The sequence below is a fragment of the Myotis myotis genome, unplaced genomic scaffold (genome assembly GCF_014108235.1).
Source record: "Myotis myotis isolate mMyoMyo1 unplaced genomic scaffold, mMyoMyo1.p scaffold_m19_p_12, whole genome shotgun sequence".
Classification (NCBI taxonomy): domain Eukaryota; kingdom Metazoa; phylum Chordata; class Mammalia; order Chiroptera; family Vespertilionidae; genus Myotis; species Myotis myotis.
In genome coordinates, this window is record NW_023416316.1 from 41,887,416 (window position 1) to 41,910,510 (window position 23,095).

Sequence of the window (23,095 nt, forward strand, 5' to 3'; positions counted from 1 at the left end):
TTTCTTCTCTTTTTCAATAATCAAATACCTTATCTATTACACTGGTTAATAGACAAGCCTAATAAGATGCAGCCTTGTTCTGTTTCTGTTGTATAATTTTTTAAGTACAAATATATTAAAGTAATAAACTGGACATATATTATCAACATACACATTTCCCAGAGCTAAATTAAGCCACTTACTTTTATGTGTCAATGCAATACAAATGAATAGAAAGGCAGGTTCTTATTCCAGATAAATTAAATTCCGGGACAGAGATAATAAAACAAGATGAAGAAGAAAGTAACTAATATGTTTTGGACACTACAATATTTTCTCCCTGAAATCTATAAACATCTAAAAATAAATCATAACAATAAAACATTCTATTGACTCCCTCAAATAGAAAATATCTCTAAATAAATATAAAACATCATAAATCTCAGCAATTGTCCTCTCTTCCCAAGCTTGACTATTTACACTAGATGTGCAGAACCATTTTATGTACATAAACAAGTATTAGAATGTGGCTTCACAGCCCTCTTATACTCACAAGTAGCTGATAATTATATGGTGGAGTGTAGTTTTCAGCATATGTCGTCAATGCACACCTAAGAGGGAAAGTCAGTATCTGAGAAAAGAATGACTTAAAAAACAAACATATTTAAATGTTTTAGTGGTGTATACATCACATAAAATAAAACCATTTCAAGAAGAATTGGCCCCCATAAAAATTTTAAAACCCACACTGTCTCAGCCTTGTTTTCAGTGTTACCTATCACCAGCAGGAGGCCCTTCCTCCATTACTTCCTACTCAGCACCACCCACTACTCTCCTGTGCTAATGATACGCTACCAATCCCAAGGATTTTAAATTATTACCTGAGCTTGGGTGCATTCTGGACTTTTGGGACTCACTTTACCACCCATTTTCTGCCCCTCAACTCTTTTTGATCCTATGCCCTATGTTCTCTGCTGGATGACAACTGAAAAGATAATAGCAGACAACCACGAGGACGGAGATAACATAGCTTCTCCAACCTCCTCCCATTAAACACACAGAAATGCAGATGAAATACACCCTCCCTCCCCAAAGTGTAGAAGCACAGCCAGGCTCAAAAGGGAAAACTTGAAATGTTGGAAATGAAGAACACACTCATTAGAATGGGAAGCCATATGTCCCAAGGACAGGACTGCAGTTTGAGCTGCAGGTCAAAGAGCAGAAGACATGGTCTTGGGGATTCCACAGAAGGCAAATTGCTAAACTCTTACAGCCAGGAGTCTCCATATAATAGAGACCAAAAAACTACAGTAACCAGTCCAGGGAAACTTGCCAGAAAGTTTCTTTCTGTTTGAAACTGAGGGTGGGGTTTGGGAGGAAATTATTTTCCAATGAGAAATTAAAGTCCTAATTCTCTGTTCTGAGAATATTATGAAATGAGATGGTCAAAGAAACTCCGCTGGTAATTGCACATCTAAAAATATTGGGTACAGGGAAACTGAAACATTTCAATGCATGGCCGAGCTGGTGGGAAAGTAACATAATCCAACAAATAAAGAATTCCATCCCTAGCCGGGTTGGCTCAGTGGATAGAGCATCAGCCCGCAAACTGAAGTGTCCCAGGTTCTACCTGGTGATAATCACCAATTCCTGACAAGAAGTGGTTTCCAGAGTAGTAGCTTGTTAAAGAAATGCGAATACTGTCATGTGCCGCGTAATGGTGTTTCAGTCAACGATGGACCAAATATACGACAGGGGTTTCATAAGATTAAAATGGAGCTAAAAAACTCCTATTGCCTTGTGGTGGTGTAGTCATCATAACATTGTAGTGCAACACCTTACTCACGTGCGTGTGGTGATGCTGGTGTGAACAAACCTACGGAACTGCTGGTGTATAGGAGTACAGCACATACAATTATGTAGAGCACATAATATTTGAGAATGATAATAAATGACCACGTTACTGGTTTGTGTATTTATATGCTATACTTTTTATTGCTACTTTAAAGTATATTCTTTCTGCTAGAATAAAAAGTTTTCTGTAAAGCAATATGCCGTGTTAAGTCGGTCAGCAGACTCATACACCTCATGACTGCATCATTTTCTTTTGTGCTTGATTTAACCTCATGTTATTTTGCACAGGAACAGGCCTGCATTCTATGTTTGTAGCTTAGGAGCAATAGGCTATATCGTACAGCCTCGGTGTGCAGTGGGCTACACCATCCAGGTTTAAGTAAATACACTCCACCATCTTTGCACAACAATGAAATCGCCTAATGATGCACTTCTCAGAGTGTGTCCTTGTTGTTAAGCAGTGTGTGACTACTTCAGTCCAACTCGAGATCTACGGAATCAGAAATTCTGAGGGTGGGCCCAGCAATCTGTGTTTTCACAACCCTCTAGGTGATTCTGATGCACACTAAAGTTTGGGTACTGGAAACTAAAAGAACAAAAATTAGAAGTGTAACTTTCAAACCAGCAAATAGGACTTTTTTTTCCCCCAAAAGAGGCCAATCTAATACAAAGCAGGAACTGTGAATACCAGAAAGGAAAAATCAATTTCTGCTTGCCAGACAAATTAAAATCATAAAATTAAATGTCTTTGCAATCACAATGAAAGTAAAGGGGTAAAGCCCATCAGGGAAAGTATTTTCTCAGACTTAAATTGAACTACAAATTGTGTTATGCAGTCTGATTCTATGCTTTTATAACTAGAATTATTTTCAAGTAAAGTTTGAAAGCAAAAAGAATATAAAAGATATATCATACAAATATTAACCAAAAACTATTAATTATAAAGATTTGCTAATCATTACCTACTGATTAAAGGAATAAGTCACCAAGAATATATGACATACTCAACAACATATAAAATATGTAAAGCAAAAAATGACAGAATCACAAAGATAAAATGATAATTCCACAGGCATAGAGGAGGACTGTAAAACATTTCTAGATCCTTCAGTTCCTTAAATCCAAATTTCTACATACATCCTCCAAAACTATACATATCAACAGCAACACAAATAAAATCACACAATTTTCCATGCATGCAGCATAACCGAGGCCAGAAAAGTCTACAAACTTCAGTTTAATGTAGTGAGGAGAACAATCCAGAATTGGTAGAGTTAGATCTGAGCCCAAGCTGGAGCAAAATCGGGCAGAGATTACATGGAAGAGAGGAAAGAGTGGCAACTCCCCAGTGGGGATGGAACACAGAGAACATGGACCCAGAAATAGAGCATCCCTCTCTGATGGAAAAAAACTGAGACCAAGTCTGAGACTAGAGGATTTGAACATTGGCTTTTAAGAAAGAGGCTTGGAAAGTATGCAAGCCCACAATGGCAGCCTTGGTGTGCAATGATTCCAAGGAAGCGGGGGTGGGGACAGCTGGCAAAATAAAGAAAAATAAGAAATCAAGCCCAGAAATTAAGGGTCCTAAAACCACCGCTCCTCCAAAAAAAAGAATAATAATAATAATAAAAGTCATTAATGAAATAAAGTTCACTTCACTGTTCTAACAGAAGAGGGCACTCTTGAACTAAAATATTGAGGAAATGGTCCAAACTTCTTATTCCCTCTGCCCCCGCCCCCCCCCCCCCCCCAAATTTACCTGATTGTTGCTAGGCCAGGAAAATTAAACATACTTAAAATGTAAAAAAAAAAAAAAAAAGAAAAGAAAAAAAGAAAAAAAAAAAAGGCAACATTACTATGAGAAGAAAACAGTAAATAAGAATAAAAACTAAGCTGATGAAACTCCTCCCCAGAAACATTCCTGGTCAGAGAAGTCCTCTATCAGCTTTTCTATTCAGCAATGCACTAGACATTCTAGCAAAGGTAGTAAAACAAGAAAAAGAATCATTAGTATAATAATTGGAATGGAAGAAACAAAATTTTCGTTGTCCACAGATAATAAAACTGTCTACATCTAAAAATCTAAGAGAATCTTTGAATCATAACATCAGGCAAGTTTCAGGACGATTGTTTGATATAAGATCAATACACAAAAATAGTATACTCATGTATCAGCAATAAGAAATTAGAAAGCATGAATGACTAAGTGGAAAAATCCCATTTATAATTGCAATAAAATTTCTAAAATTCTTATAGCAATATATGTAACAAGATTTATAAGATATTTACGAAAAGATACAAAATTTATTGAAGGACATAAAATAACTCCCTTGTTTATGACTCAATCAATATCTATACTAATAAAAGGGTAATATGCTAATTAGTCCAGACATCCTTCCAAAGCCATGGTGGCGGGGGCCAAGGCAGAGGTGGTTAGGGGCAACCAGGACGGCAGGGAAGCAGTTAGGGGGTGATCAGGCCGGCAGGCAGAGGCAGTTAGGGGTGACCAGACTGGCAGTGGGGGGGGGACAGTTAGGGGGCAACCAGGCTGGCAGGGAAGCAGCTAGGGGGTGATCAGGCCGGCAGGCAGAGGTGGTTAGGGGCAATCAGGCAGGCAGGCAGGAGAGTAGTTAAGAGTCAGCCGTCCCGGACTGCAGTCGGACATCTCCTGAGGGGTCCCAGATTAGAGACGGTGCAGGCCGGGCTGAGGGACGCCCCCCCCCACCCCCATGCACGAATTTCATGCACTGGGCCTCTAGTATGTTACATATGTGTTTATATATGTATATATACACATATATGTAATTTCTAAAATGTTTACAGTCTGACATTATATATGTTTTGATTAAACTATAATTTAAAACTTCTATTGATCAAAAGACAGCTTGAACAGTTAGAAGAGAAGCCATAGAGTAGAAAAATCATAAAATTAATCAAAACAAGATTAATACCCAGAACAAACATTATTAATGAAATCATGAAAGACAAAATCCCATAGAAAAATGGACAAAGCCTATAAACAGTCAATTCACAGTAAAAGAAACCAGAAGGCTAGTAAATATTTTAAGAGAAATTCAGTGATTAGTGAAATGCAAAGTAAAACAACAATGAGGTACCATTTCATACCCATAAGATTGGTAAAAAGTAAGGATATTTTTAAGGATATGAAATAATGTGTATATTTATACACTACTGGTGGCAGTGCCTTGCTAAATTGAAGGTGCATATATCTTAATACCCAGAAATTCTGTTTCTGAGTATAGAGAAATCCTTGCATATATACTCGAGGAGACATGTATAAGGAGAGTCAATGCAACCTCATGTGTAATGGTGAAAATCTGGAAGGTAATGTCCAACAATACAATGAATATATTGATGGCTATGTAAGTTATTATAAATTTTTCTCTAAAAAATATAAAGCAAATTTTGTAAAGATGTTAACATATTTATAATCAGGTAATGAGTAGATAAATGGGAGTTTGAATAGTATTTATATATAAATATTTAATAATCTTAACATGGAAATATAAAGAAAATATTCCATAATCTTAAGATGTTTAAGTATTAATAGATGACAATGGACTTATCTGCCTATCTTTTCTTTTCCAAAGTTATGACTCCAATGATATGATTATCAGTCAAATATCACAGTTTGCTTTGGGCAGGCCAACTTGCAAGGCAGCATTGGGCATCTCTCTACTCACTTAAAGTAGGCAGAAACCCATTCCATCCATGCTCAGGCCCTTCTCCCTATCTTATTATCATCTCCCAGCACAGAGCCTGATACAAGGTAGGCATTGAAAAACATTGAATGAATAAAGCAATAAAATTAGATATAAAGAGATATAGATTTACAATGAGAACAAAGTAATAGTGGAAATTAAAATATTCAGTTATTTATTTTTTAATCCTCATCCAAGGATACGTTTTATTGATTTTAAAGAAAGAGGTATAGGGGGAGAGAGAGAGAGAGAGCAACATAGATGAGAGAGAGAAACATTGATTGGTTGCCTTTCATTCATGCCCCACCTGGGGATTGAGCCCCAAGCCTAAGTATGCGCCCTGACTGGCCTGACTGGGAATTGAACCCACAACCTTTTGGTACAGGACGATGCTCCAACAATTTAAATACTGAATGACTTTCAGTCAGTTATTTATAAACTCTTTATGATTAGCACCCTCCCCCCCTTTCAAATCTGCAGAACAGAGCAACAATCTTTAAGTGATATGTTTCATCAAGTTTGAAATAAGATGGTCTTTTGAGAATAAAAATATTTTAAAAATCAACATAAATTTTCCTCTTAGATATCAGCTTAAAGCTATAGCTGAATAGAGAATATAAGAAAAGAACAAGTCCATTAGAAGAGAAATGGCCTTCAGAGAAACTCAGGAAAGCACAAGGTCAGAAAAGTGAGGGAGGCATCTTCCTGGGGAAGAGATGTCCTGGCTCATAAACAGACTGCTCTGGTTCTGGGAGCAGAGATGGATTACATCAACATCAGTGTTCCAAACCAGCAAATGGCAGCCAACAATGACTTCCATTCATTGCCTGGAGCCACCAGGAGCAAGCCTGTGCCTCCTGGTGCTGCTTACTACTCCATCCCTACCTATAGCGTATAGGTCCAAACATCAGCCTCCAGCCCACAGGCAGCCGGGCTCTCGAGTGGGATTTCTTCAGAGATACCAATGGAAAAGGGCCAGTCACTCTCCCGGGATGAGAACCATGGGAGGTAACATCCTTACCTGCAGAAGGAGTGAATGAAGACAACAGGGAGAGAACCCTGGAGGATTTCTAGTCCTGATTCCGGCAGTCTTTGAAAACCAACTCGTCCATGGAATTTCCCAGAGCGGTATTCGGTAATTTTTAAACAAACTCTTCTTTTGGCCCAAGATAATTTTAATTGTATGTCTGTCACCTACAACTGAAAGTACCCTGGCTATTATAACCAGGCAATCAGAGTCTGGGATCATTGATTATCGTAATCATATAATTAACTCCCCTTGCCCTGATGCCAAACACTCTGAACAACATTCTGATTATAGTTTAGCTTCCTATATGTTTTTATTTAAACCACAGGAGAATGCTTTTATTAGGCTGACATGACTGGTGTGCCTGAACATTTTTTCTCATTATAAATTAACTATTAGAATTCTGGATTTCTTTGTGAGTTTCAGGAGCACATCAATCTTCATGAGTCAGTCAAATTCTGAAGCATGAATAAAAGGGAAGGAAATATAAAACTGAAGACAAGATTCTGATAAACTCACCAGGATAATCCATGCTGTGAGGACACTTGGAAGTTGGACAACTACTTTCACTCGGCACTACCCACAATTTGCCACATGCACCCCCATTAATCTTTAATGGATGTAAGGCAGAGAATAACTAGAGATGTTTTGTAAGATGAGAAAGGAAGAGAAGTCTGATACTCAAGTTATCATTAAAGCCATGGTACTTGTTAAAATACCTACACGTGCACTAACACCAGTGGTAACTTGTGGAAATCTATGACAAGACAATGCGCTAAAACCCACAGAATCACAGTTCTCAAACCTGGAAGAACTTTGAAGATCAATTGCTTCCTTTCTGTTTTGTCTGGAGGAGAGGAAGGTAATTCCTCTCCCAGCTTCCCAGCAGCCAAAACAAGGAAATATGACCTCTATTCTGCAAACAAGAAGGTCCCACCTCAGAGTCTGAATCTGAGTACGTGACTCAAAGAAGCAGAGAATTAATTTGGAATTAATCCCATCACTGGCAGTAGCAGACCCTGCATTTATTATTTAAGATGAGGGCCATTGTTTAGCCAGATTACTTATTTAGCCACAGGGGTCCAAGGGGTCTACCTGACTGTGTGTGGTAGGAGGAAAGGGGGAGCTTACATCCACTCTGGGAAATTCTGTCTCATTCTTGGTGTTTTTTTTTTGTAATATATTTTATTGATTTTTTTACAGAGAGGAAGGGAGAGGGATAGAGAGTCAGAAACATCAATGAGAGAAACATCGATCAGCTGCTTCCTGCACACCCCCTACTGGGGATGTGCCGGCAACCAAGGTACATGCCCTTGACCACAATCAAACCTGGGACCTTGCAGTCCACAGGCCGATGCTCTATCCACTGAGCCAAACTGGTTAGGGCCTGTCTCATTCTTAACAGCATTCATCATTTAAAAATAAAATATATTGTGCTGAAATGAATATCCCTGCTATTTCCTCCTCCTTCTACCTACTGAATGAAGCCACATACACCAAATCTGATCAGTGTGCCACAGCTGCTGAATGCCACACTTGTGTTTTAGAAATCAACTTCTAAGGAGCTAGTGTCCAGGAGATAGAGAAGGAAGATATAATGGAGGACAAACTGAATCTGCTTTTACTCCTGATCCAAGCTAAGCCCTTGCTAAGTACCTTAGCAGTTTGAAAGCAGTTCTCCCCTCCCATCAAGAACACAGAACTGTGAAACCAAAGATTCTAGTCTTTGTTTACCACTAAGCAGTCATGCGGCCTTGAGCAAGTCACTTAAACCCTCTGCATCTTTTTTTTTTTAATATATTTTTTATTGATTAAGATATTACATATGTGTCCTTGTCCCCACGTTACCCTCTACCCCTCCCCCCCCCCGCTCATGCCCTCACCCCCCCGTTGTCCATGTCCATTGATTAGGCCTATATGCTTGCATATAAGTCCTTTGGTTGATCTTTCCCCCTTACCCCCACCCTCCCCTACCTTCCCTCCAAGTCCCGACAGTCATCAGCTTATGTTGTTCATTATATTCCACAAATGAGTGAGATCATGTGGTATTTATCCGCTCTCCAGTTCCATCCATGCTGTGGCAAATGGTCAGAGTTCCTTTTTCTTCTTCCTCTTCTTAAAGAATACCTTTCAGCATTTCATATAATGCTGGTTTGGTGGTGATGAACTCCTTTAGCTTTTTCTTATCCGTGAAGCTCTTTATCTGACCTTTCTATTCTGAATGATAGCTTTGCTGGATAAAGTAATCTTGGTTGCAGGTTCTTGCTATTCATCACTTTGAATATTTCTTGCCACTCTCTTCTGGCCTGCATGGTTTCTGTTGAGAAATCAGCTGACAGTCGTATGGGTACGCCCTTGTAGGTAACTGACTGTCTTTCTCTTGCTGCTTTTAAGATTCTCTCTTTATCTTTTGCTCTTGGCATTTTAATTATGATGTGTCTTGGTGTGGTCCTCTTTGGATTCCTTTTGTTTGGGGTTCTCTGCGCTTCCTGGACTTGTAAGTTCATTTCTTTCACCAGGTATGGGAAGTTTTCTGTCATTATTTCTTCAAAAAGGTTTTCAATATCTTGCCCTCTCTCTCCTTCTGGTACCCCTATAATTCTGATGTTGGTACGCTTGAAGTTGTCCCAGAAGTTCCTTACACTATCTTCATATTTTTGGAATCTCTTTTCTTTTTTCTTTTTCGGTTGGGTATTTTTTGTTTCTTTGAATTTCAAATCTTTGACTTGATTCTTGGGATCCTCTTGTCTGCTGCTGGATCTCTGTAAATTATTCTTTATTTCAGTCAGTGTATGCTTAATTTCTAGTTGGTCCTTTTTCATGTCCTCCATGGTCTCACTATACTTATTGAGGGATTCATTAAATTTATCGGCGGTTTCCATAAAATTCTTGAAAAACCTTATAAACGTGGCCTTGAACTCTATATCCAATCGTTTGCTTTCCTCCATTTCTGCCATTTGTGACCTGTTTCTTTGTCTCCGCATTTTGGCAGCTTCCCTGTGTTGATAGAGTGGCCCTGCGCGCCAGGTGTCCTGTAGGGCCCAGTAGCTCAGCCTCCCCAGTTACCTGGGGTGGACACTCTTGGTGCACTCTTGGTGCCTTGGTTGTTGTAGAATCACTGGGAGGAATTGACCTCCAGGCCAATTGGCTGAGAATCAGCTGTGTCTAAAGTGGGAGAACTTCTGTGCTGAAGACACCCTTCTGGGGCAAGACTTGCTTCAGTGGGGCTTTGGTGCTCACTGAGTCTGCTCCCTGAGTGTGTCCCTTATGGATCTGAGGAGTTGCAATCTGGATGGTCCCCCTCTGACCACTGGGTACAGTGGCTCCTGGATCTAAGGAGGTGCTAATTCAGCCTCTGCCTGAGGCCACACAGCAGGAGCCACGAAGAGGCTCAGCTGTGAAGCAATGCAAGCCGCTGCGGGGCCTTGGGCCTTCTCTTGGAAGTTCCGGGTCTGCCTGGCTGGGCTGCAGTTAGGTACATTCACATGCAAAAGCCTCTGCCGCAGCCTGGGTGGGGCGGGGTCTCAGGGAATCAAAGGGCGGATCAGGGAGCTATGGCTGATTCTCCGCCCGGAGTCGCGGGTCTCAGTGTCCCGGTAACGGCTGCAAGCACCTCTGAGGGAAAGCCGCCTTCAAGTTCGCCCGCTGCTGGACAGACCAGCTTCTCCCCGTATGAGACCTGGGTCCCCAGAGACTTCCTGGAACCGGAGTTCAGAGCAGTCGGGAGTTTGTGATTCAAAAAGACAGCTGCGTCCTCAGGTGCCACCCCCTTTCCTCGAGCGCGCAAGCCGCCGTACCTCTGCACTTCACCTCCGCAGCGCCTCTGGCTCTCAGCGTGCTTCTCTTTCCTTCTAGTTGTAGAATTTACACTCAGCCAGCCTTTCTGTTGTTCTGGATGATGTTTGCTCAGTCCTTTGCGGTAATTTTCAATTGTTGTGGGAGGCGACAATTTCCCGGTGTTTACCTATGCCGCCATCTTAGTTTCTCCCAACCCTCTGCATCTTAATTCCCTATTAGTATCTGCTCCATACATATTTATAGAACAAATGGGTGGATTAATTAATTAATGAGGAATTTGGATTCCTTAATTCTCTCTGCTTTGATTTCCTCCTCTATACAATTAAGAAAATACCTACCAAATGGAGGAAAGGAATAATGGATAATGCATGTGGAAGTATTTTGAAGGATATGGAGCATTATATACATTTAAGCATGAAGGGCAATCTCCTATAGTGGTTAAGGACACAGACACTGCAGTCAGACAGACAAGACAGGAGTTTGAAACCCAGCTCTGGTGCTTTTAGAAAGTGACTTTACCTCTCTGAGCCCTTTTCAATGGAGGTACAGTGGGGCCTTGACTTACAAGTTTATTCGTTCCCTGTTGGAGCTCGTAACTCAAATTCCTCGTATGTCAAATCAAAAAGTGAACAAGTGAGACACGTGATGCTAGGCTGATGTTGTGGCATTCACTGTGATGTTTGCTGCACCAACTAGCGGTGGGGTATCTGAAGCCCGAATTTTAGCTCACAACTCAAAGCAAAAAAAATTGGCTGAGAGACGGCTCGTATCTCGAAAAACTCGTTAGTTGGGATACTCGTAAGTCAAGGCTCCACTGTAGTTGCAGCATCCATTCTCAAAGAATGAGAACTAAATTAAATAAGGCACATAAAGGCCTTAACTCAGACACATAGTATGTGGTCATCAACACTAGAAGAAAAAACATTACTGTAAGGATAATAATCAAATAGTGGAAGGACATGGTTCTCTTTGCATTTTAATTGGGTTATTCAAGCTGCATAGTGGAGAATGGATTGCAGGGGAGGCAGAGGAACTAGTTAGAATACTTAAATTAGCAATTGGTCTGAGTCAGTGACCTCTCTCCTGTTCCAGTCTCAAATATCAACCCATTTTTTGACATGTTCTTCCTCCCATCTTAACTGCCTCAACAAATAGCCCCAGTGACCCCCAGTTACCTGAGCCAGAAGCTTGGGAATCAACCTTGAGTCTTCTTTACCCTCATAATTAATCAGTCATCAAGTAAATGTCTATCCCTTTCAATATGTCTAAAATCTGAACCCTTCTCTCCCTCCACACCACCACCAAAGTAATTATAAATAATGGTATTTTATGACAACCACATAAATTTTCACATAAAGAGAAATGCCAGCAATATTGACTTATCATTAACACACATGGGATAAAAGGAATGTGGAAATTAAATATAAATTCCACAGCCATGACATTTTGAAAGTATTTACCACTCGTTTTGTTATCTCAGTCCCAAAAGTTTGAACTGCTTGCATCCCTGATTGATTAGCAATGACAAATAGGTCATTATAAATATTATAAACTAGAGGCCCGGTGCACAAAATTTGTGCAAGGGGGGGGGGCGTCCTCAGCCAGGCCTGTGTCCTCTCACAGTCTGGGAGCCCTCAGGGGATGTCCAACTGACAGCTTAGGTCTGCTCCCCATGGGGACCGGAGCGAGCCTAAGCCAACAGTTGGATATCCTTAGCGCTATCGCGGAGGTGGGAGAGGCTCCCGCCACCACTGCTGTGCTCACCAGTCATGAGCCTGGCTCAGGGCTTCTGGATGAGCAGCGCTCCCAAGGGGAGCGCACTGATCACCAGGGGGCAGCTCCTGCATTGAGTGTCTGCTAGTGGTCAGTGCACGTCATAGCGACTGGTCGTTCCGCCATTCAGTCAATTTGCATATTAGCCTTTTATTATATATGCTAACCTATTTATAGGTCAAATAATGGTAGAAGTAGCCTTATAATCATGGTAGTTAGAGGCATGAAGGTTGTTTCAATTATTTCTGTGCTTTAAAAGTTAGTGGCTTAAAATAACAATCATTTTATTATCTTTGATTATTCTGTGGGATGACTGGGTTCAGCTGGGTGGTTTTTCTGCTCCATGGGACATCACAGCTACAGGCATGCAGGTATTTGACTAGACTGGAATATCTAAGATAGCTCAAGGCCATGGTTGGCAACCAGTTTTGCCTGTTGTCTGGGAGCTCAGTTGGAGCTGGCAAATACAGTGCCTTGGTTCTCCTCCATATGCCCTCTTCATGTGTCTTTGGCTTCTCACAGCATGTCAATTAAACTTCAAGAATCAGAAAGTAGTATCTACCAGTCTCCTTAAGTGTGTCTACATTCAGATGTCCCAGAACATCACTTCTGCCACATTTTATTGATCAAAGCCAGTCACAAGACCAACCCAGATTCAGAAGGCAGGCAGATAACCTTTGCCTCTTGATAGGAGCTGTGGCATGTTTGTACAGAGTGGGAGGAATTGTTGGAGGCCACCTCAGGAGATTAGCAACCACAATAAATAAGTCAAATGTGCCTATCTTCATATTTTATCTGGAGGACCTTAGTGAGCACACCTGAATACACAAAGAAACCTGACCTTCAACTTTGTGGGTGCAACTTGAATAGCTATTCTAAGGAAGTTAGATACAATAAAGGCTTGTAAGAATGTTCTGAATTAGCATATTATGATGCCCTAACTTTAGGTCTAACAGGTACTATATCATGTGCTTTCACAAAAATTTTCTTATCAAATTACTTGAATTACCCTACAAGGACAGAAATGGAATAGGTTATTGTTACCCACCATTAAAACACTCCTGTGCCAAGGCGCAGAACTCAACTCAGAATCTAAGTCACAGCCCCAAATATTAACGAATGGATAAGTGTTCCACTTAGTCATTCGGCTTCAATGTACACCAGCTAAGGAAGGAGTAATGCAAAGAGCAATAGCAGGTAGGCTGACTCTGAAGTCATTTCAGCACATTTGGCCAACTAGAAAAGCAATCAGTTACTCAGCACTAGCTAAGCCACCTATTCCTGGGAGCCCCAGTTGGTGATATGACCTCAGGCAAGATTCCTCAGGGAAAGTGTCAAGCCAAAACCAAGGTATATATTAGAAACCATTAACCCAGTTTGTTTGAAAAAATGGAAAAATTGATTCCAAAAATTTCAAAAGAGATAAAGAACCTTTTCCCAGTACTTCCTTTATGAGCTTGGCACTCAAGACCTGGCCTGCCTAAATGTAGCAATTATCATCTCCATGTTTACAGAGGAAAGTGATGTTCAAAGTTCTCCTGGTTGGTCTATCATTCAGAGAGAAGCATAGAAAAAAATGGCTAAGACCTTGAAATTTGGCATTAGATGCTCAGTTCAAATCCTGGCTTGTTATCACTTACTAGCTATGTGAGTTTGCATAGCTAGTTTTTTTATTTCTCTGTGCCTTTGATTTTCCCTCCATAGAAAGTAGATAATGATGGAACCAAGTCACAGAGTTTTTGTCAGAATAAATGAGTTAGCATATGTAAAACCCTTAGAATAATGTCTGGCACATAGTAAGCACCATGTAGGCATTTGCTAATATTAGTATTAGTCTTAAAGTTTTAAGTTACAGAAACCCAACTTAAACTTAAGAAAACACACACACACACACACAAAAAGGAATATATCAGCACATACAAAAAAAATGTCATCAGAATTCTTTTTCCACACCTCTGCTTAGCTTCATTCATAGGTGGATGCTTCCCACAGCAGCAAGATGCCCTCTGTAATCTGCCACCTGAAGCATGAGAGCATCTTGCCCTAAACTCCACTTATTATCCTAGAGTGTTTTCTGATTGGCCCAGCCTGGGTCATGTGGCCAACACTTCGGGTTGTGGGGGAGAAAAACCAGCCCATCCATTACATGAAGAGGATGCTGTCCAAAAAGAGAAAGCTGGACACACAAAAACAAAAGGTCCTACAATGAGTAAGATGGGGAATCAAGAATTGAATTCCAGTCTGTCTCGCTCCCATTCTACTTTCTTTTCACCACACCACTCTCCTCTTCACATTTCCTTTGTTGTTACCTTCATCACTGTCATGACAGGGCTATTTTTTTAAACTTTTCTTTTCTTCTGGAAAAATGTTCAACACCTGGGTGGTATTTTACCAAGAGATTACCCACCACACAAATGACTGAACAGAAAAAAACTAAATGCCTTGCACTGTATTTTGAGAAAAGAAGAAGAAAAAAAACCCTCTTATTATTCACATGCAGTCCTGTTCCTCTGAAGAGAGTGCCAAAGGTTTTACAGATGCTAAATGCACCCGTGAGAGAAATAAATTGAAGGTTTAAAACTGTGGCCTAAGCTTGCTACTACTAGTGTGAAGTAATCATTCCACACACATATGGATAAGTGCTCTATGCCAACAATGAAAACTTAACTGCCTGAACTACTTTTTGACCTCATTTAACTTGTTCACTTATGTGACTTCAGATGCCTTTCTCCTTAGAATCATAAAAGTTTAGAGCAGGAAAGGATTTTACAGATCATTTGGTTCAATCCCCTCATTTTCCAGATGGAAACCATGGAAGCCAGAGAGGGTTATTAGCCAGCACAAGGTCACACAGCAAGTTGAGTGCAGGTCCAGAAGTAGAAGTCGTGTCTCCTGTTTTCCCATACCATGCCCTTTCTGGAAAACCACACCGTGTCCAAAAACACTAAACAGTGATCCAAAACACTGTGAATCTCTTTCTTCTCCAGGCATGCGGATCACAATAAGTGTTTGGATGAATTCTGGAAATGACACATTTTAGGATAAATGTGTCATTTATCCTAAAATGTCACTACCATCAGGAGGCAATGAAATTGAATAAAAATAACAAGACGCATTGGTTTGGGCTGACCTTATAAGAGGTCTACCTTTTATATCTTTCCATCCTCCAGTAGGTGGTCAGTACTCCTGGGCTGCCCTCAAACTGACCCAGGCTCCCATGGACCTGCTTCTCACTTAGAAAATGCTCTACGCCACAACTGGATTTTCCCTGTAAAACAACTAACTTCTCCTGTAAACCATTATCTCAGGACCACACACAGTTAGTTATACATGCATATTTAAATAAGAGGTTCTGAGAAATAAGAGTTTAAAATTATATTTATACTTGGATCTACTTGATGTGGTTTTTGTTGTCATTGTTTTTGTCCCATTGTTTTGGTTCCTGGCTGTTTGTTAATGGTCACAGCTGCAGTCCAGTTATTATACACAGAAAACCTTACTTAGAAGGAATTGGCTATAATAGTCTTGTTCTATGGACAAATTGTAAAATGATTTTATATTAGATAATCATATATCCAGGGGCCTTCTGATAATTAGTGAGTTATTTTTCCATGTCTCACAAAGAGTACTTCCAAATGAAGTGAAAGTTCCTTGAGGATTTTTGAGAGCAAGATAGGAGGGCAAAAATGACTTGTAAGTTAGCTTCCTACTTATATTCATGTTCCTATCCCCTTTTCCTATGTGTCTTAAAGAAAATGTGCCTCTCATTACTTTTCTACACCTTTCATGTCTCTATACATGTAGTAAAAGCAAGGTACGTTGGAGATCCCCTAACATGTAATGTACCAGTTTGAGACTCTACGAGCACTGTTGGCCCAGACAGCGTGGCTCAATAGTTGAGCTTTGACCTGTGAATCAGGAGGTCGAGGTTCAATTCCTGGTCCGGGCTCATGCCCGGTTTGTGGGTTCAATCCCCTGTGTGAGGAGAGAGAGAGAGAGAGAGAGAGAGAGAGAGAGAGAGAGAGAGAGAGAGAACTATTGATATCTAAGAGGCCATTGAGCCTCCTTGCCTGTCACCCCTTCCATCACTGGCCAATGCCAATTCCTTGGAAACTCATTGATGGAAATGCAACCAACTCTCAAGAGGAACAATAGTTCTGGTTCTAGATGAGCTCAATTAGCCTCAAACTATATAAATCTCATTTTTAAAGTTTAAGTCATTGATACCACTTTTAGTCTCAACTACTCCTATACTATAATTTAATTTTTTTCTCTGTGACTTATATGAAAGGAATTTATTCACAGAGCCCTTTTCTCTATTTAAGGTCAAAAGTGACAAGTCCAGTGGTGTCCAACATTCTAGTTATTCTGATTTTCAGTATGCTTCACTGAGATGTTTGCTTCCAGTTTAAGGAGGAAAGGTGTTGTGTCATCTTCACATTGGTTTTAAATTAAGTAGGTAGGCTCTTGGTTAAGTTGTGAGAAAAGAAACAAACTGTCAAATGCCATCACAGCATAATGGATGTTATATTAAAAATTAATATAAAGGCATCTGACTGATGTCTCCTTAATAACAAAGCTATACCTGTTTTCTGATTTTTTGTTGTTGTTAAGAGGTAACCTGAGGTTTAAATTTACATTATGATTACAGCTTTTCTTTTATAAGTTGAAGCACATTATTTTGGTCCATTGAGCAAACTCATCCTTATTCATTGCCTTTTAAAGTTGACATTTAACTTCCACAGCTGTACAGTTGGCAAGAAGCAAAAGAATATTTAATATTCAAGAGAGCATATTCTAAAATACCACAGCATTCTATTGTATGTAATGCCCTAAAATTAATGTACATTAACTGAAAGAAATAATTGCGTATGAAATTAGCAGAGAGCGGTTAAAGGTGCTCATATATTGTATTTCTTTGTTAATTCTCATTAATCAAATAAAACAAGTAATTCTAGCAATTCAAACCAATAAGAGATGATTTTCAAAGAGACCTTGTCTTCTAATGTATTTACTAGCATAGAATTGAGATCAACTTTTGGTTCTACAGGCCTTGATGCCCTAAATCAAATAAGTTAGGAATTAACCACACCCTTTCCCATTATAATTTAATGTTCATCATCAGAAATCATTTATTCAGCCAAGAAATAATCACTCTGCTTGTGTTGTAGGTCAGGCTCTCTGTTAGACACTAGGGATAGAGCTGAGACAGTCTTGCCCTTCAGAGCACTGACTTTAAAGCAAGAGGGACAAACAAGAATGTAATCAATTGCAACCAAGGTGGATAGCGTTCTGATAAAAGAAGCACACAGGGCTGTACATACCCACAAGGGACCTAGCATGGGGGCTGAGGGTAACGGTAGGAAGGGAAGCTCCTCTGGAGGCGGTGGCATTTCAGATGAGACTTGATGACTTCAGGGTTAAGAATGAATGTACATATGAAAACATGCTCAAAGTCACTAATCATCTGAGAGATGCAAATCAAAACGACAATGAGGTACCATCTCACACCTGTCAGAATGGCTATCATCAACAAATCAACAAATGACAAGTGCTGGTGAGGATGCAAAGAAAAAGGAACCCTCATGCACAGCTGGTGGGAATGCAGACCTGTGAAGCCACTGTGGAGAACAGTATGGCGTTTCCCAAAAAACTAAAAATGGAACTCCCATTTGACCCAGTGATCCCACTTCTAGGAGTATATCCCAAGAAACTAGAAACACCAATCAGAAAGGATATAATGCACCCCTATGCTCATAGCAGCACAATTTACAATAGCTAATATTTGGAAACAGCCTAAGTGCCCATAAGCAGATGAGTGGATTAGAAAACTGTGGTACATCTACACAATGGAATACTACACTGCTGTAAAAAGGAAGGAACTCCTACCATTTGCCACAGCACAGATGAAACTGGAGAGCATTATGCTAAGCGAAATAAGTCAGGCAGAGAAAGATAAATATCACATGATCTCACTCATATATGGAATATAATGAACAACATAAACTGATGAACAAAAACAGATCCAGAGACAGAGAAGCATTGATCAGACCATCAAACCTCAGAGGGAAGGTAGGGGAGGGTGGGGGTAAGGGGAAGAGATCAACCAAAGGACTTGTATACATGCATATAAGCATAACAAATGGACACAGACACCAGGGGGGATGAGGGCATGAGCGGGAGGTGCAGGGGGGGTACTTTATGAGGGGATAAGGACACATATGTGATACCTTATCAATAAAGAAAAAAAATTTTTTAAAGATAAGAAAAAAGAATGAATGTATACCTTGCATCTTGCTTCCTCAAAAAGATCTACTAAAACCACATTAAAGAGACTTTTAAACATAATAAATCCACAAGAACAGGGAAAACAAAAAAAGAGACAAAAGTAACAAATTTTGGATATTGGATCTTAGGAAAAACCAAGATGGCGGCATAGGTAAACACCGGAGATTGCTGCCTCGCACAACCACTTCAAAAATACAACTAAAAGATGGAATGGACATCACCCAGAACCACAGGAAGGCTGGCTGAGGGGAAATTCTACAACTAGAAGGAAAGAGAAAAGCATACCGAGACTCAGAGGAGGTGCGGTGCGGAAGTAAAATACAAAGGTGCGGAGGTGCATGCGGAGCGGGCTGGTGGCTGAGGGCGCGGTTGTCCCAGGGAGGGAGTCTCTGGCTCTGGGCTCCAGTTTCGGGCAAATCTCTGGGGACCCTGACTCAAACGGGAGAAGCGGGACTGTCTGGCATCAGTCGGAACTCGAGGGCAGCTTTCTCTCCGAGGTACTTGAAGAGGTTGCTAGGACACTGAGAGGCAGAGCCTCTGGGGACGGGACTGAGAGCAGCCATAACTGCTCGCTCCACCCGCACTGTTGATCCCCTCAGACCCCACCCCCACCCCGCCCAAGCCTTGCACAGAGGCATTTGCTGGATAGCCTCAGGCAAAGGCTAGATTAGCACCTCCCTAGAGGACAGAAGTTCTCCCACTGCAGACACAGCTGATTCTCACAGCCAGTTGGCCTGGAGGTCAAATCCTTCCCAGTGTTACCTACAACAATCAAGGCTTAACTACAACAAGACTGCGCACAAAGACCACTAGTGGGTGCACCAAGAAAGCATAAAAAATGCGGAGACAAAGAAACAGGACACAAATGACAGAAATGGAGGAAAGCAAAATGCTGGATATAGAGTTCAAAACCACACTTTTAAGGTCTTTCAAGAACTGTCTAGAAGCCGCCGATAAATTTAGTAAGGCCCTCGAAAAGACTGGTGAGACCGCCGATAAATATAGTGAGATCCTCAAGAAATCTAATGAGACCCTCGATGTTGTGAGAAAGGACCAACTAGAAATTAAGCATACACTGACTGAAATAAAGAATATTATACAGACTCCCAACAGCAGACCAGAGGAGCACAAGAATCAAGTCAAAGATTTGAAATGCGAAGAAGCAAAAAATACCCAACCGGAAAAGCAAAATGAAAAAAGAATCCAAAAATATGAAGATAGTGTAAGGAGCCTCTGGGACAGCTTCAAGCGTACCAACATCAGAATTATAGGGATGCCAGAAGATGAGAGAGACCAAGATATTGAAAACCTATTTGAAGAAATAAACAGAAAACTTCCCCTACCTGGTGAAAGAAATAGACTTACAGGTCCAGGAAGCGCAGAGAACCCCAAACAAAAGGAATCCAAAGAGTACCACACCAAGACACATCATAATTAAAAGACAAAGAGAGAATCTTAAAAGCAGCAAGAGAAAGAAACTCAGTTACCTACAAGGGAATACCCATACGACTGTCAGCTGATTTCTCAACAGAAACTTTGCAGGCCAGAAGGGAGTGGCAAGAAATATTCAAAGTGATGAATACCAAGAACCTACAACCAAGATTACTTTATCCAGCAAAGCTATCATTCAGAATTGAAGGTCAGATAAAGAGCTTCACAGATAAGGAAAAGCTAAAGGAGTTCATCACCACCAAACCAGTATTATATGAAATGCTGAAAGGTATCCTTTAAGAAGAGGAAGAAGAAGAAAAAGGTAAAGATACAAATTATGAACAACAAATACACATCTATCAACAAGTGAATCTAAGAATCAAGTGAATAAATAATCTGATGAACAGAATGAACTGGTGATTATAATAGAATCAGGGACATAGAAAGGGAATGGACTGACTATTCTTGGGGAGGAAAGGGGTGTGGGGGATGCGGGAAGAGACTGGACAAAAATCGTGCACCTATGGATGAGGACAGTGGGTGGGGAGTGAGGGCGGAGGGTGGTGTGGGAACTGGGAGGAGGGGAGTTATGGGGGGGGGGGGAAGAGGAACAAATGTAATAAACTGAACAATAAAGATTTAATTTTTTAAAAAAAGTAACAAATTTTGGAAGCTCAAGAGAAAATGGACAAGTGGTTCTGACTTAGCAGAAAGCTGAGTCCTGAAGCAGCAAGGGAGGCCTGGGGAAGAGCTGTCTGAGAAGCAGTTAGAACTCCAGGCCCCAACTGCACTCCACACTGCTGGGTTATTGCCAGCAGAAAGCTAGAAATTTATTCACTGGAAAGAATAAAAGAGAAAGTCCTTGATCAACAACATGGTTCAGTGACCATACACAATGAAGTATGAATATTGATGTCCCAGCCAATTGCCCTACTGACTGCAGGAACACAGGCCCCAGCCTTTCACCTTTCAGATGGGTGAGAGCTTCCTCTGGGGAATCTGACCAGTGCCCACAGAAAGACTAAAATACTGACACAAGGGCTTCTATAAAAAAAAAAAGAAGAAGAAGAAGAAGAAAAAGACCCACCTAGATCCCTCCAGTGAAATTCCAAGTCAATAAGCCTTACTCACAGGCCCAAAAAGCCTCATCTCATGAAGAGAAAACTAAGGATTAATTTCTGAACACTTTATGGAAACCCCTAGCATGGAAGATATATAACTACAAACAAATACTACAAACAGAAACAAGAGAGCATTCTTGGACAAAATAAGAGACTATATGCATGGAGGAAAAAATAAAGAAAAATAAACTATCAGTATAACACCTCCAGGTAGGTAAAAGAAGATATTGTGGTCATAAAATCAAATAGTGGATCCTATAAAAACAGAAGGATTCAGAAAACAAAAATTGAACTCAATAGTAGGGTTGAAGAAACAGAGAACAAAGTAGATAGTAAAGACAAAAATAAAATAGAAAAGATAAGACAATTAAAGGAACAGGGCAAGCAATCCAATATCTAAATAAAGACTTTCCAAAAAGAGAGAACAGAGAAAATGGAAGGTATAAATCATCAATGAAATAAATCAAGGACATTGCCCTGAATTGATAGGTAGGAGTTTCTAGACTGAAAGTGTTCATCAAGTATCTGGCCCAGCTGACTTGCACAGCACTTACCATACATGCATCAGTTACCCTTCTAATTGTTTTACATACATTAACTTATTTAATCATCACAATAACCCTATAAAATGGGTGCCTTTATAATTATTACTTGCATTTTACAGATAAAGAAACTGATGTACAAAATGTGCCCAAGATCTTTAAGTGGAAGGCCCAGGATTTGAAGGCAGGTAATGTATGCCCAGAGCCTACTACACAATACACAGGAGACAGCATCATTGTGAAATTTCAGAGTATACCAAAGACAGCTCTAGCTGATTTTTTAATGCTAGGGCTACTGATTTGATAGTGCACCCAGAGTCCAGGCTCTGACCAATCATCTGAGGTGAACCCCATGCAGGTTTCCTTCTCTCCAATATCCTGTCCTACAAATTCCAGTCCTATCAGAAGCTCTAAATTCCTATTCCCATCTCCAGGCTCAACAAGAACACTGCTCTACACTTGGGTTCACCTGCCTATACCACAGCCAGAAAAGCTTTTCTCAGTGAGTCAGAGGAGAATGTGATGCTCACCTCCCATCTCAAGGAGCACAGAGCCTCACAGGTTGCTGCCCAACACTTGATGTATTTGTCCAGTTCTGCAGTGGTTCATGGCAGGATAGCAAGTCTGAAACCAGCCCTTTTATACCCGCATTTTTATTTGACCCTCACACTGAAATAATTGTGGGATCAAAATTCTTTTCCTTCAATACTTTAATGTTACGCTCTTATATCCAGCATTGCTGTTGGGATATTAATGTCAACTTGATTTTTATTATTTTGTCTACATTTCCTGCTGTTTCATTTCCCTAAATAATAAAGCTTTAGCTTTTTGTTCCATTGGTTTTAAATTCCTGTTTCATTTGCTCCATCAGGTCTGTTTCCTCTCATGTTGGTTGCCTGTAGCTCATTCTTCATGATGATTTTGTTCTTTAGGTGTGTTATGAGCTTTTCAATTGAGACTTCATCTGTGTTACTCCTAAAACTATCAGTTGCCTCCGCTTTTGATGCCTACATAAGTAGTCCATTGAAAACGGAGGCTAGCCCAGCCGGTGTTGCTCAGTGTTTGAACATTGACCTATGAACCAGGAGGTCATGGTTCAATTACCGGTCGGGGTACATGTCTGGGTTGCGGGCTTGATCTCTGATGTAGGGCATGCAAGAGGCAGCCATTCAATGATTCTCTCTCATCATTGATATTTCTCTCTCTCTCTCCCTTTCCCTTCCTCTCTGAAATCAATAATAATATATTTTAAAACAAGAAAAGAGAGGCTAAATTGGTGTCTTCACTGTGAGTTGCGGAAATATGGGTTGAGTGCCTCTACTGCAGTTTGCTGGCTTAACTACACTTATTTTCCCTGCCATTTCTTTCTCCTTAAGATGCACATCCCAGTTCTTCTTCTGTATCTGAGACTGCTTTCTCTAACTTGAGTTGGGGAAGACAACCCAGGGTCCCACTGGCTATCTGTGGCTGGCAATATAGATCTCAATGCTGATATCAGAGCTTTAGGGAGGGAGGTTGTTGACATCAAATTCTTTATTATGTAGAACCTTGGCTGTCTCA

The 23,095-nt window shown here is 40.5% G+C and overlaps 1 protein-coding gene across 1 annotated transcript in view; it reads right to left on the reverse strand.

Annotated features, from left to right (window-relative positions):
* Positions 1-23,095, reverse strand: part of CUNH9orf135 (chromosome unknown C9orf135 homolog) — a 69,109-nt gene that overhangs the window by 12,888 nt on the left and 33,126 nt on the right. Inside the window, exon 5 of the mRNA XM_036330884.1 lies at positions 533-590. Coding sequence (XP_036186777.1) covers positions 533-590 — 58 coding nt within the window. The remainder of the gene's footprint in view (positions 1-532; positions 591-23,095) is intronic.